The sequence below is a fragment of the Leptinotarsa decemlineata genome, unplaced genomic scaffold (genome assembly GCF_025532065.1).
Source record: "Leptinotarsa decemlineata unplaced genomic scaffold, Ldec_3_MD MMD2_P_RNA_scaffold_5, whole genome shotgun sequence".
NCBI classification, from domain to species: Eukaryota; Metazoa; Arthropoda; class Insecta; order Coleoptera; family Chrysomelidae; genus Leptinotarsa; species Leptinotarsa decemlineata.
The window spans coordinates 8,876,159-8,890,720 of record NW_027412532.1 but is presented as its reverse complement, the minus strand read 5'-3'; the positions used below and the strand labels follow the sequence as shown (position 1 = coordinate 8,890,720).

At 34.7% G+C, this 14,562-nt stretch overlaps 1 protein-coding gene across 2 annotated transcripts in view; it reads right to left on the bottom strand.

The window, feature by feature from the left end:
• Positions 1 to 14,562, bottom strand: part of Sb (serine proteinase stubble) — a 192,368-nt gene that overhangs the window by 57,136 nt on the left and 120,670 nt on the right. For both annotated transcript variants that reach the window (XM_074169485.1, XM_074169484.1), the window contains one exon: positions 3,882 to 3,973. In XM_074169485.1, the coding sequence (XP_074025586.1) occupies positions 3,882 to 3,930 (49 nt within the window). In that variant the 5' untranslated portion in view covers positions 3,931 to 3,973. The remainder of the gene's footprint in view (positions 1 to 3,881; positions 3,974 to 14,562) is intronic.

The following is a 14,562-nucleotide window of genomic DNA, read 5'->3' as shown; positions in this document are numbered from 1 at the left end:
CAATGAATGAAAGAGAAATCAATTGAGCATTGTGTTTTTGAGTTGGAAAAAATATGTTTCTAGTAATTTCTGCGTAATATTTTTTTATCTAGAGAAATATCAAATTCTGAACAGAAAGCTCTCAATAACTTTTATCAAAAAGTCGAAATTAAGCTGAATAATGCAGTTTTCAAAAATATCCACAGAAAATTTTATGAACTACAAAAACTACGACAAAAAGTGAAGACGTGTTTTGTCGTCTTTCTCATCCTCAGGCATTTTCAATATTCTGAACGAATTCTCCTGATCTAGAACAATTACGGCAAAAGTGAATTGGAGTTTTCCATTCCTGTTATCCACTGTCAAATATTTTCAAAATTTTGCGGAAAAAAAAGATTTTTTCAATTTTCAACCAATATTTCCTGAACTGTAGCAACTGCGACAGAAATCTTTTGAAAAGTTTCGTTTTTGATCTCTACATTGATTTTTCCATTGTTAGATTATTTCATTACTTTGGAGAAAATATAAGATTTTTCGAATCTTTGGTCAAATTTCCTAAACAACATGATGAGGTATTTTGTTTCTATCCCGCACAAAAATATTTTGAATATGTTGAACAAAATTTAGTAATCTTCTAATATACAACCAGCATTTCCTGCACTGTGTGTGGCAGTTACGATAAATTTCTGTTGAGAAGTTTTGTTCCTGTTTTCGACTTTTTGATATTTTAAACACTGTAAACCAAACAGTTCGTAATGAATATCTCCTGAACTATAGAAATGACGACAAAAATGTATTGAAGTGTTACATATTTTTAGCCCTTCGTCAAAAATATTCAATTTCTTAGAAACATTTCCTGAACTATAGCTCTTGGGAAAAATATATCGAAATGGTTTTTCAGTTCTCCACTGTTTGAATCCGTGGCTTTTATATAATAAATGTTCGAGTTACAGGATCAGTTTTTATGAGTACAGAATAAATATTATTGATCTTTTATTACCAAAGCTACAACCTGTGAGAACCCCAGTTCACCTTCCATCAGAACTTCCTAAATCTAATGGGAAGATACAACGCAAAGATTGAAGGATTTGCAGAAATAAAAACAAAATCAGAAAAATGACCAAATATTGCTGCAACTTATGTACTGGAAATCCTGGGCTGTGTTTGGAACCTGATTTTGAAATTTGTAGCAGTAGATCAGGAAAATTCAGATATACATTTTATTTTATCATTTAAAAAAATTCTAATTCGTTATTATACGTATGATATTTCATGTTTCTTATGATTTTATTTATTTTGTGTTATTTTTATGTTTATGTATGTTTTTGTATGTTTTGTTATGATTCACGGTAAATTTAGAATTTTCAACAAGGATCTAGACTGATCAATTGGAAAAATGTGTTATGGTGTAATTTACTGATTTTGAGTTGATATTCGTGAATTGCTATCCAACAGAAAATAATTCAGAATTTATATAACCTCGTCAAAACAAAAGTTGAAAATGGATCGATGAAAGTTGTTGCTCAGAAAGGTAAGTGATAGGAAGACTACTAAAATCAATCAAAAACTACAGAAGTATATCCTTTCATTATGTGGTTCAGTCACTGATAATGCTTACGCCAAAACAATCTTTTGTGTATAGATATTTTATAATGCAATTGATGCCAGAGAACTACTATATAATCATTGGAAATAAAAAAATCAATGCAATGGGACTTTTACGTTGAAAGCCTTGAGCTGTATCAATATTTTGGTCGTGCCATTGCTTCAACCCTTGGAGTATTGACATAATCAATGACTTTTTTTCATCTTGCAATTGAATCATCCGAACCAAAACGTAATCAAAACAATTTCGCCGTAAAAACATTATTCTGGTCATTGTATAGGCACAATATAGAGTGCGGTCCATATGTATGGAATAAATTCATTTTTAGCGTCATTATGTACTATGAAAAAACCGTAAATAGGTCGATTTTTATTCTTAAATTGACAATTTACAGTATGAAAATATTATCCCCCTCCACCAACCCTTCTGAATTATAAGCACCCCCTCGAAAATTTCAAATAGTAAAGGGGGTCGTGTGGCACCTTGTTGAAAATGGATTTTAGTCCTGTATTCAGCAATATGAAGTTTTTTGAGTTTGGTGCAATCATAACTGAGAAAATTAATTTTTACAATTAAATTAAATGTTCAAAATGACCACCATTATTCACTTCTTGACAATAACCTGATCTATTAAACAGACCATCCCTGTAACACGCCCTTTACTAACCTTGAATCCTGAAAAAAATCTTTGAAGATACTACAATATTAGACAAAAAGCCAAATAAACAATTGATATGAATCTAGTAGGCTGCTGTCATTTAGGTATATAAACTTACTGAAAGACGTCTGTATAATATTTGTGGGCGTATTAAATTTGATTATGGCTCATTTGTCCAAGACCCAAAGAATAGACATTTTAATTATGATTGGTTGTGGTAATAGAACAAGAACTCAAAAGGAAATTTGTGAAATTTTCAATAATAAATACCCTGGTCAACACGTGTCGCAGTCTACAGTTAGCAAAATTAGACAAGTAAAAAATATTGGAAAACCAGGTAGAAATGTTCAATTTACTGATGAAAAAAAAGTAAATGTACTTCTAGACATTGAGGAAAATTCGCATAAGACAACTCGAGAACTTGCCGCCGACAATTATGGAAGTAAATCATCAATTTTGAGAGTTTTGCATAAAGAAAAATACCACCCTCACAAAGTTCAGTTGGTTCAGGAGTAAATGAAGATGATCCTGATAGAAGGCAACAATTCTGTGAATTGATGATGGACAGAATGAAAGCAGATTTGCAGTTCAAAAACAAAATAGTGTTTTCTGATGAAGCGACGTTTCATTTAAACGGAACAGTTAACAGACAGAACTGTAGATATTGGAGCAGAGAAAATTCTCACTGGATGTGTGTGACTCACACTCAATATCCTAAAAAAGTTAACGTTTGGGCTGGTATCATTAACAATAAAATTATTGGCCCTTATTTTTTTGAAGGCACCGTTAATGGTGAGGTTTATCTAGATTTTTTGATTAACTTTTCAGTGCCTACATTACAAATACATTTTCCTGATGTTAATCATCCAAATAAGATAGATCGAACTATTCACTACCAAGAAGACGGAGCTCCACCGCATTTTGCACGTACAGTTAGAAATGATTTAAACGACGTTTTTGCCAATAGGTGGATTGGAAGACGTGGAACGATCGAATGACCGCTAGATCCCCCAATTTGACTCCTCTCGATTAGTTCTTATGGAATTATTTAAAATTTAAAGTATAATTCAAAATATCAAACAATATTGCTGATTTAAAAGTTAGGATAACGAAAGAAATTAACAAAATAATCCCCGAGGTCATACAAAATATTGTACGAGAATTCCAAAATCGCCTCGGTTATTGTCAAGAAGTTAATGGTGGTCATTTTGAACATTTAATTTAATTGTAAAATACATTGAAAAATACATTATAAATATTATGTGGCATTATTATCTTTATTCTACGTAAATTTTTGTGATACCTAGAGACATTATAAAAATTTTACATCCTAAAAATCAATTTTCTCAGTTATGATGGCACCAAACTTAAAAAACATTATATCTTTCTGAACAGAGAACTAAAATCCCTTTCCAACAAGCTGCCACACGACCCCCTTTGCTATTTAAAATTTTCGAGGGGGTACTTATAATTCAGAAGGGGTGCTGGAGAGGGATAATATTTTCATACTGTAAATTGTCAATTTGAGAATAAAAATCGACCTGTTTCAGGATTTTTTCACACAGTACATAATAACGCTAAAAATGAATTTATTCCATACATATGGACCGCACTGTATATTGAACTCTTTCATCATACCTTGTTCTCTTTTCTTCGAAGAGTTAGCGGCGCCGGGGCTGCTGACCATACCAATATGGCGCCCAGAATGGCCATCCAAAGCATACTTGATCCTGCAACAATGATGAATCTATTAGAATACGGAATAACTATTTCTCATAACTATTTTGAAAATGGTTTAAAATTCAAAAAGGAGTCTTTGTGGCTACCGAAACTTCGAATTTCGCCCTTGAAAAAGGTGTTCCATGTGAGTAAAATTTTATGCGTAACTCTCTGATGAGTTACTTTTTTTTTGGTTTATATGGTAGTAAGTAGTTGTTTCGAACATATTTTTCTTTCATGTGATTGAATGTTCATGTGAGAATAGTTTTTTCGGGAGGACTTTCCTTCTAGTTTGTGTGATCTTCACAAGACATTTTTGTGTATTAGGAATCACACGTTGAAAGGTAAGACCTCGTTAGTCCTTGGCTCGCACAAGTTTCGACTTTTGAGAGTTTTCGTTCGTAGGGGGGCGACAGCTGTTAACGGAAAAACATATTTCAAGAGATTCTTTTTACTTCAGAAGGAGTTTCAGCTACCAGATCTGTGCAATGTATAATAACATTGCCGAGACCATGAAACGAAATTACTTCAATTGTTTTAATACCAATTTCAAACGATTGTTACTATCTTCAAACTATTAACTACCAAATAGTTACCTACCTTACAGGTACAAATCTACAAATAGTCATAGTATTCATCAAATAATTTTTAGTTTTTTTGTGTATTCCTTTGGTTACTGGGCGACATTTTTGAGGTTAAGTGCAAGAACAATTGAATGATGACTTATCATAATGCAAACTGAACTTTGCATAATGCAAATTGTATCTGATTTATTTGTTCGAAATGAATTTGGAGATAATGATAAAGATTATTTAAATTGATTTACATGAAAGAAAAATAATTTCCAAACATTCGTGATGAGATCGAATCAGATATCATTCTCAGGATTCCTACACAATGAATAATGGAAGAAGTGAAATTTCACCTAGATGGAACACTGTCATCCTCACTGCTAAACATCCGATGTTTTGCCGTAAGACACTTGCCTTATTGGCTCTTCAGTAGCAAATACGGATAATAATATAAAAAAATACTCAATTCGTTCATAATTATCATTATGAACTTCATTGATTTCTTCTTTTTCTTTGAAGCTTTCCACAATTTTGTGTATGAAGATGAAGGAGTGGAAGCCAAAAAGCATATTCGAAATATTCGTGAAAATAATTGTATGAATCTCAATTCAGTGATTCAGTAATTTGCTTTCTCAAAAATTCACTCGCCATAGTCGTACATAACAACATTCGGTCTTTGTGAAAATAGCGGATTTTTGAGACAGACTCGGAAACAAAATATTCTGATACTGCATATACCACAACACTCCGATTGAAAGTAGTCAATTTACTTGTCTTCTCTAATGGAATATTTGTGTACAATTTCACAACCACCATTCGGAAGTAAAAGTACTGAAGTAATTATTTTTAGTGCTCTATGATGAATATTCTGTTGTATGCAGATGTAACAGAACTAAAGAGGTCACTGGGTAAATTACCGTTTAAAAGTAAATTTTCAGTTATGCCGACAGCCGAATGGTTGGCTGAGTATTAACGATAATTAAATTTCATTCAATGTATGACAACCGCAATCACTGTGAAAAAAATAGTGATGACTTGAAAATTCTGCATACCACGATAGGTATTGGTTGTTTTCGCTTCCGCTCATTAGATTTTTAGAAAATAAGGATATACCGGGGAGTAAGAAAAGTATATGTGATAGCGAGTAAGGTTATCAACAACAGATTGGGAAACTAATTTTACTTCTGAAGTTTCTGCTTTTCTTCAATGCCTCACGATTCACTTTCATGTTTTGAACAGGTTAATTCAGGAAAATGAAACTCAGATAATGAAATGGATGCATAATTACCGTACGTTAGAGAAACATGATGGAAATATCAACCCAGTTTCTCAACGAAGCAGATTAGTTTGTATGGTGAGTGGTCTTTCAGGTCAGATGGTGAGAGTACGGATCTGTCGAACTCATGGAACCTAATTCGGTCCCCAGCGGGGCAGGCACAAAGTATATACACTGCTGTTTCATCATTTCCCAGACAGAGGCGACACACACTGTCTTCCGACAGTCCAAGTCTCTGCATATGATGATTCAACTAACAGTGACCTGTAAGAAGGCCTGCAAGACATTTTAGTTCAGTGTACTGTAGTCCAACAACTTTTCGGTACCAATCTTCGAAGGGTGAATAAACGCCTTGGAGTGAGCCAATCCCGAAAGATTCTGCCAGAAGTCCATAAATATTCTTGCCATCCAGGTGTTCGAACTTTGTTTGGCAAAGCCTAAAGCGATGCCAATGACAGGTTCTTGCAGCACCTTCCTTGGCAAGAAAGTCAGCAGCCTCATTGCCTTCCAGGCCAGTATGGCCAGAAATCCAGACCATAGACAATCTGTTGAGTCTTCCTATTGATGAGAGTCGTTTTTGGCAATTTGCTACCAATTCAGACGTTAATCGGTAGGAGCGAAGAGCTTCCAACGCCGCTTGACTGTCCGAGAATATTTTTATTGACTAATGTATGAGTCTTCCAATCTCTCCGCACACAATTCAATAGCGTAAATTTCCGGTTGAAATACAGCCACATACGTTCCTAGGAAGGTTAATATATCTGTTCTGGGTCTGCGACCTGCACCAGAACCGTTGTACCAACAACTATCTGCTCTTAATATTTTCTTCTCCCGGAGGATCTAGTCCTCTCTACTTGGGAACAGTACTTTATAAGGCAGTTCGTAAATGTCAGTTGAAGGCATACATTCAGAGGTCATTTCCAAATTGCTGTGACTTTCAGTGACAACCAACAGTCTGTTGCACTCTGCATTAAATTGATTCGTCCAATTGGCAATGTGCACAAGTCTATATGCAGTCCATCTAGCCTCTCTCTTCAGAGGAGAGATTTAGAATGATCTCCATGGCCGCTGATGGTGTAGTACTGATGGCACCACTGATGGTCAGACAAGCCTGTCTCTGTAAGCCATAGAGCTTCGCCTGGGCCGTTTTCTGTAAAGCCTTCGACCACCAGGCAATTGCCTCATAGGTGATCATTGCTCTGACAATCATCACATGGATCCAATGGATTTGTTTGGAACCTAAACCCCAAGTTTCACCACGAATTCTTTGACATGTCCATAGGGACAGTCTGGCTTTGTGTAAAACTTTTTTCAAGTGAGCGTTCCAGGTGAGTTTTTTCATCAAGGACAATGCCAAAATAATTCATCTTAGCTCCAAATGGAATGACCTCACCATTGAGGAAAAGTGACGTTAGATCGTCGGTAGACGATCCCCTCCTGGTGAAGGTGATTATCACAGTTTTGCTGGGTTTGACATACATCTGCTCCCTCAGGCAGCAACTGTGAACAACTTCCATTGTGCTTTGGAGGATATTACAAGCTACCCTTCGCGACGGGGACCTTGCCAAGATGACAAGGTCATCTGCTTAAGCTTGCAGATCTACTTTTCTTTCGTCTAGAGCATCAAGCAGACTATCCATACATTTTAAGATGGTGGAAAAATTCATTTTGGTAAAAATAAATGGAAAGTAGGATCTTATGATACATTCCTTCGACACCCCTGGCGAGTACTTCAAAATAGCAGTACATTTGATAATTACCTGAATATATTGATATTTGGCTCAATAATTTCTAGACATACATTGAGTTCAATTCAAAAGATGTGGTTTTGGTGAAATTATTGACAACAGAACAGTCTATCTGAAATGTCACGCTAAACATTTTCAATAACATCGATAAATCTCCACCGTTCATCCAATATTGAAACAGATTCAGTTTCGGTAACCTCTTGATTCGAATAGCTCCATAAAAACTGCGAAGCTATCAAATCTGGCGAGCGAGCTGGCTATTTGATAAAATCTCGACTTCAAATACAATTTCCGAGGAAATGATTATCTAAATGAACTCCAACTTGTCTGGACTAATGGGGTATAGCTCCATCATATTGAAATAAAATCGAAATTCATCAGGATTTGCTTCAGACATTTCGGTGATAATAGGGTCAATAGTATTCTGCAGTACTTCCAAACGTGCTGGAAGATACTATAACACCAAATGTTTGTTCGAATGAAAGTTTTACAATATGTTTTCTTAATATCCATAACAACAATGAAACAAAATAGTAGATATTTCGGAGATATGTAGAATGCCTTGCAAAATCATGTTCATTGATCAGGACCATCCTCAGTTAACTGATGCATGGATGATACTGTATTTTTATCAAAAGTTTCCTATGGTAGGAAACACTTCACAAATGCTATTTTAGCTTGATGATTGGAACGATGAGGTGATGTTTCGTGTAGATGCATATGAAAATATCGACATAGCTCATTCATCTCCTGATGATGCCAATTTGGTTTGCGAAATGCGTCGAGATACAGCAATATTGTTCTGATGAGAAGAAAATGATTTTCAACTGTTGGAACTGTTGAAATAATACATCAGTATTCAACACATTCAAAGATCTTAATCACATTAAAAACTGCATTTTCAGAGAATAATTTATGTGAACTTGAGCTCCGGATGGGCTTGAAAACTGAATAGATCATCATAGTCTTGGATCGATATCATGATGTGAACATTGAAATCCTGAAAAATACATATATCTGCTATAGAATTCTGAGGCAAACTTCTTGATGGGGAATAGTAATTTATTCTACACGTATTCTGTAGCATAATTGATTTATTAGATGATTGAATAATACACCGTTAGCTATTAATACGTGAATGGAATTCCTCCGAACAAAATAAAACCATATATTCAAGAAAATGATTATGTATGCACTTGTTTTGTTCAGCACCAACACTGATCAGATGAACAAGATAAAGATAAATACTCAAAAACAGACATTAATTGAATATATGGTGAAGATTATGTCTTGCATTTTGCATAATGGATTGTTTGAAGAAATATGAACATGGAAAAGTTTGTGAGGTGGATTTACAACTTATTCAGGAATGTGAACATACTTTGGACTTATAAAATATTGATGTGTTTTTCTTTCATCTAATATTTCACATAATGCAACATCTGTTGCAATAATATGGAATGAAATTCCGGAAAGTAAAAAAAATTATATTGATATTTATTTTTTTCACACGCAACACACGCAATACAAAACACATAGAACTTTCCCCCACCAGAAAATATCACACTCCTAAAACAAGTCATTGAAGGAAACCGCGTATGGACATCTGGAAAAACATCCATAAATTTAAAAGTCATAATTCACTTATCGAGAAACGAATACAAATCAATACACAACAAGACCAACATTCAATATACTACACAGTACAATACACATTCCTAGAAATAATGAACCTAGAGAAACACCAACACAAATGATATTACGTGATGTAACCCAAGTACAGGCAAATTTAAAGAGACATCCAGATGAAAGGAGAGTTTAGTTCAAGCCATAAAGTGTTTATATTGAAATATTGATATCGAATATACAAATCAAAAAGGGCTTATATTTTAGAAAAGATAAGGTTCGTCAAAATATTTTTGAGATTATAAAGATTTCAATTGTTGATACGAACCGGATGAATTGAAATTTTAAAAGAAAATTTCTACACCTCCACTTGAAACTGAAGTTGGTTTCTGTAAATTGTAGATCAATCAACAATTTAATGGATACCAAATTTCAAATATGATACAACGTTCCTGAATTATCTGTACCACATTTTTCTCATAAAAAATATGATAGAACAACTTCAACTGAGAGCCTATCTTGAATCGAATGAAGTAGAAACCTGTTTGGAATATAAAATTATCAAAATGCATCATAATACTGGGGAATCATTCTAGAATTTGCGTTTCTCAGGTTATGGTCGGATATTTTCTGATTCAGATATATAATATTCAATTCTTTTCATTTTATCAGTCTAGGATGGTACTGTGAAACTAATCAGAACTTGCACTCACCTAACTGAACTTTCACTATCATAAAAAACTTTTTCTCCTCTGCATGAATACATAAGTAGCACTTCAATAGCTGTAATGACCTCCAAAACTAGCCGATAATAATCACTTGTACTGAAAATTACGAATCAACCGTATTATTCTCGGACAGACATTTGCCCCTCCCAACAATACGCCCATGTTACTCATATATATGTTATTCGAGGTATCACAAAGAGAAACCTTTCAATTATATATTCGGGATTATATCAATTTATTAATTATCGAAGTTAATCGAATCCAAGCATATGTCCTGAGGAGGGTTTTTTATTATAATTAGATGCCATTTAATTTAGCTGATTTCTTTTATATGGTCAACCCTGAAGCGAGATGATCATATACAGCCACTTTCATCTGTCATTGTTGGGCTGACAGGGGGAATTTTCTGATTAACATTGTATTTGCAAAATATCAGCCGTATGATAGTTCTTAAAAATTACGTCCGTTTTGGGACCATAAAGAAGATCGGACCTCAAAACGTGGCAATTTTTGCCGATCATTCATATCATATGGCACTCTCTTTTCGAGCTTCTGGACCTCTCCAGTATGTTTGTAGTGGCTCAGTCAGTCTGGATTACTGTAGGTCGACCATTCGGGAAAAATCACTGTTGAAACAGTGAAAAATTTCCCAAACTATTCATAAATCATGCATTCATGTCTGTCATCTGGGAAATATTGGTTTGGGAATGATAATGTTTTATTTCTGGATTGAAATAATGTGTAAAAGACCAAACATCATGAGTATAATATATCACATTGCCCATGAAATTTTTCGATCTGATGAAAATATGTATTTTTTCAGTCAATGAAAAATCTGTAATGCTGCTGATGTATTGAAAATGTTTCGAAAACTGTGAGAAGATGAAGTTGAAAGTTATTATTAATTCAAAATATTGGTCATATGAGGGACCATCATTCCGAAAATACAAAAAAGACCAATTATTTTGATTTAATATAAAAGGGCGCATGTTTTATGTGTTATAACCGTCACATGTGAGATGTTCGATTTGTAACATTGACTGTATATTATTTTTATGGTTCAAATATTTGGTTATACATATTACATCGTAAACAAATATTATCTTAGACCTGTGACAGTGTAGTTATCATTTCAGGAGACTGTATTTCCATATTAATGATGACGAATATTGAAGAAATATTCGAGTGTCAGAGTAATTTCCTGATGATGCTAACTTGGTTAGCGAAACTAGTGTAAAGAATCAATATTTTTGTTCTGTTATGAGAAAAGTGTTTACCTTTAAATGAATATATTGAAGAGGTAACAAATTGTACTTATCAAGAAAAAGTAATATTCTTTCTGTAAACTCAGCAGTTTATCTAGTAGAGCTTCGCAAAGATTTTTTGCTCAATTGTTCATTGGTACATGAAAAGCCAAAATTTTCAAGAAAATGATTAGAAGGTAATTCAAATTCAACCCTATCTCATCAACAAACTGTATGGATCAAATATGCTTTTCTGATACAAGCCGAAGAAAAGTTCATCAATAACAAATACTCAGATTGAATGAAACACATACTTTGTAGAAGATACATACTTTCAAGTTTTTTCAGCAATATTTTGGACAATTTGAAAGAATTCAAATTGCATAGTCATCAAATATTCCTCAATGTAGGAAATAAATCTGCTTTATCACTCGAAACTAGGTCCAATGTAGAACGTGTAATTGCATATCAATACTGTATTATTTAGTATTTTGTGTATTGTTTCCTACGAGTTATATCAATTATATTATTCCAGTTATAATTATGAACATTAAGCATACACACTGAAGAACTATGTGTCTTATTATACAACCAAAATGGAAAGTAGTTGTCACACATGAATTTTTTCAGTTTTTATCTGAGAGGCATGAGAAGGTGATCCATAAAAATTCCCAAAAAGTTTGAAGTGATGTTTGTCATGTATGTTATCTGAATGGAATCACGAATCTTGCAGTAGATGAATGCTTATTAGTGATTGAACACCTGGATGGCAAGAATATTCATGGACTTCTGGCAGAATTTTCCAGGATTGGCTCACTCCAAGGCGTTTATTAATCCTTCGAAGCTTGATACCAAACAGTTGTTGGACTACAGTAGAGATGAACTACGATGTCTAGCAGGCCTTCTTACAGGTTACTGTCATTTAAATCATCATATGCAGAGACTCGGACTGTCAGAAGACAGTGTATGTCGCCTCTGTTTGGAAAATAATGGAACAGCAGAGCACAAACTTGGTGCTTATCCCGCTGGGGACCGAATCAGGTAGGCGTTCTCTTACCATCTGACCTGAAAGACTACTCATCATACAAACTAATCGGCTTCGTTAAGAAGCTGGGTTTATTTGGCCTAGTGTGAATAGGTGTGAGCCACAAGAAACTCTTGCGGGTTGCGGTGGAGGGTCAAATAGACTCACTCTCTTTGGACCTAACCTAACCTAACCTAACATTATTAGTGTTGTAATTTACAGTTTTCCTTCAATTCATCCATTTGTTTCTTTATTCGGCACGGATGTTTGGTGGCATTGATTGATGTGTGTGTAAAATGTGTATTTGTTCGACTTGCATTCATTACTTCGAATATACGTTTTATACAAACTTCTCAATATTCAGCTCTTCCATAGGTTATCTTCCATCTTTATTGGGTGGAATTATGATTATAATATCAATGTTTCTCAGCACAGATATATCATTTTATTCAACATCCTTATGGAAATGGAAATATTAACTTGTAGTATCCATCAGTAGGTCACTGTTAATTTGCTTGGCCTATATCGATAATTCAATAGGCTATTCAGTCACGTTTAATTATAAGGCTGTGAATTCACTTCCATATTTTGTACATTTCAGTTGTCACAAAACAAGTTGTTCGATCTGAGTGGAAATGATAAGTCACGTATTTGCGATATTGCTAGAAACGAAATACCCGTGAAAACATTTTTTTGAATAATCAATCGTTCCATTTTCTCTAAACAATATTATCGGTGATATTTCTTGGAATATTCCAAAACCAAAATAACTGGGTAGTATAAGAACTCCTAGCATATTTTTGAAACATACCAAAATCCCTCTTCCCTCAGCTATTTCTTGCCTTCATATATTGAAACTGAAAACATATGTTTCCGAAACTTATTTTTTTCATCACGTAAAAATATTTAGGAAGACACTCTCTTCAGCACATTCAGAGTTTCAAAAAATTTGCTAAACGTTATCAAGATCTCTCGCCTCTTTATTTCCACTTGAACCATCTAGCTATTGTTGATGCTCAGAATTCAACTCTGGTGTATTGTCCAATTCGATTTTCTCAAAATGTTTCGACACAAGTTTCAAGAGAGGAACAATATTTGACTATTCTGTGAAATACACTGTTTTATGGAATGCTATTGTACTTTTGAACCTAATTCAATTAATTATACCTCTATTTCCAAAGGTGAATTCTTTGATATGTTATGCGCCCAGAATCTAGCGTCGATTGATGTTTACTAAGCGCCAGAAACTTCTTTTGCCTTCTCATCCAGTCAATAGTGAAAGCTGCAAATCCATATCATGAAATCCTCAAATATTCGCAAATGAATGAAACGGTCTTCCACGATGTCCTCCCCAGAATAGGGGCGCAAAATTATTCAAATCATGTCCTCCACTAACGGAACCTTCGAGATCCAAGGCGCCCCCTGCAGTAGAAAGTGAAGCCCCGCCGTGATGAAACTAGTTTTTCCTAGCTACTAAAGTAGTATCTATATGAACGAAAGAATCCGTCTCTGAGATGGACGTTGACCAAACGAATCCAACATCTGCAACATCAGATCAACAGCAATAGCTTCTCAGTTCTCTATCTCTTGATTCTTTCATCGCGGATGCTACTTATCGTTTTTTCAAGAACAGGATGTCTTATGAATCCACTTTTACATATATAGAAAGGATCTGCATTGGGAGAGAAAACGAAATTCCGCTGAGCTTGTCAGAAAAGACTCAGCCTCAAACGATAATTCACCTAAACCAGAGGCTAGGAAGTTGTTCAGCTGGATCTAATGTATCTTCATGTTTGAGTGATTCACAGATGCTCTCATATTGGAAGGTTACTGCGGTGGTTGACGTGCAATTTGTCAGTACCTATGTCATTATGATTGCCATAGAGGATATTCTAGAAGGAGATACACAGGTACGATTCTAGAGCTACAAATTTGAGCTACAGTTCATCTGACAGGATCAGAATAGCTCCTCCTGGCTACTAGGTATACTCAGTGGAATGCTTCATAATGTACTTCCTTTCCAAGTGAAAATTTGGCATTTTGAACATTCGACAGCCTCAATATCGATCAATCAACTGGAATCTCGTCTGTATGCCATAATGGCTAGCCTAGAGGATATTCTAGAAGAAGGTACCCAAACAAATACAAATCCAGAGCTGCACATCTCAACTACAGTTCATCTGAGGTAATCAGAAGAGCTTCGCCTAGCTGCTAGACGAACTTTTTAAAATGCTCCACAAGACAGTCACTTTCCAAGCAATATACCTATTTGTGTTACTCATCAACCTGAAGAAGGTTATTGGTGACTGACTGACGATGATGTCTTTACTAGACTGAGGACAGTATACGGTGTATTCTGAAGTGTCTGACATGGACATCCGA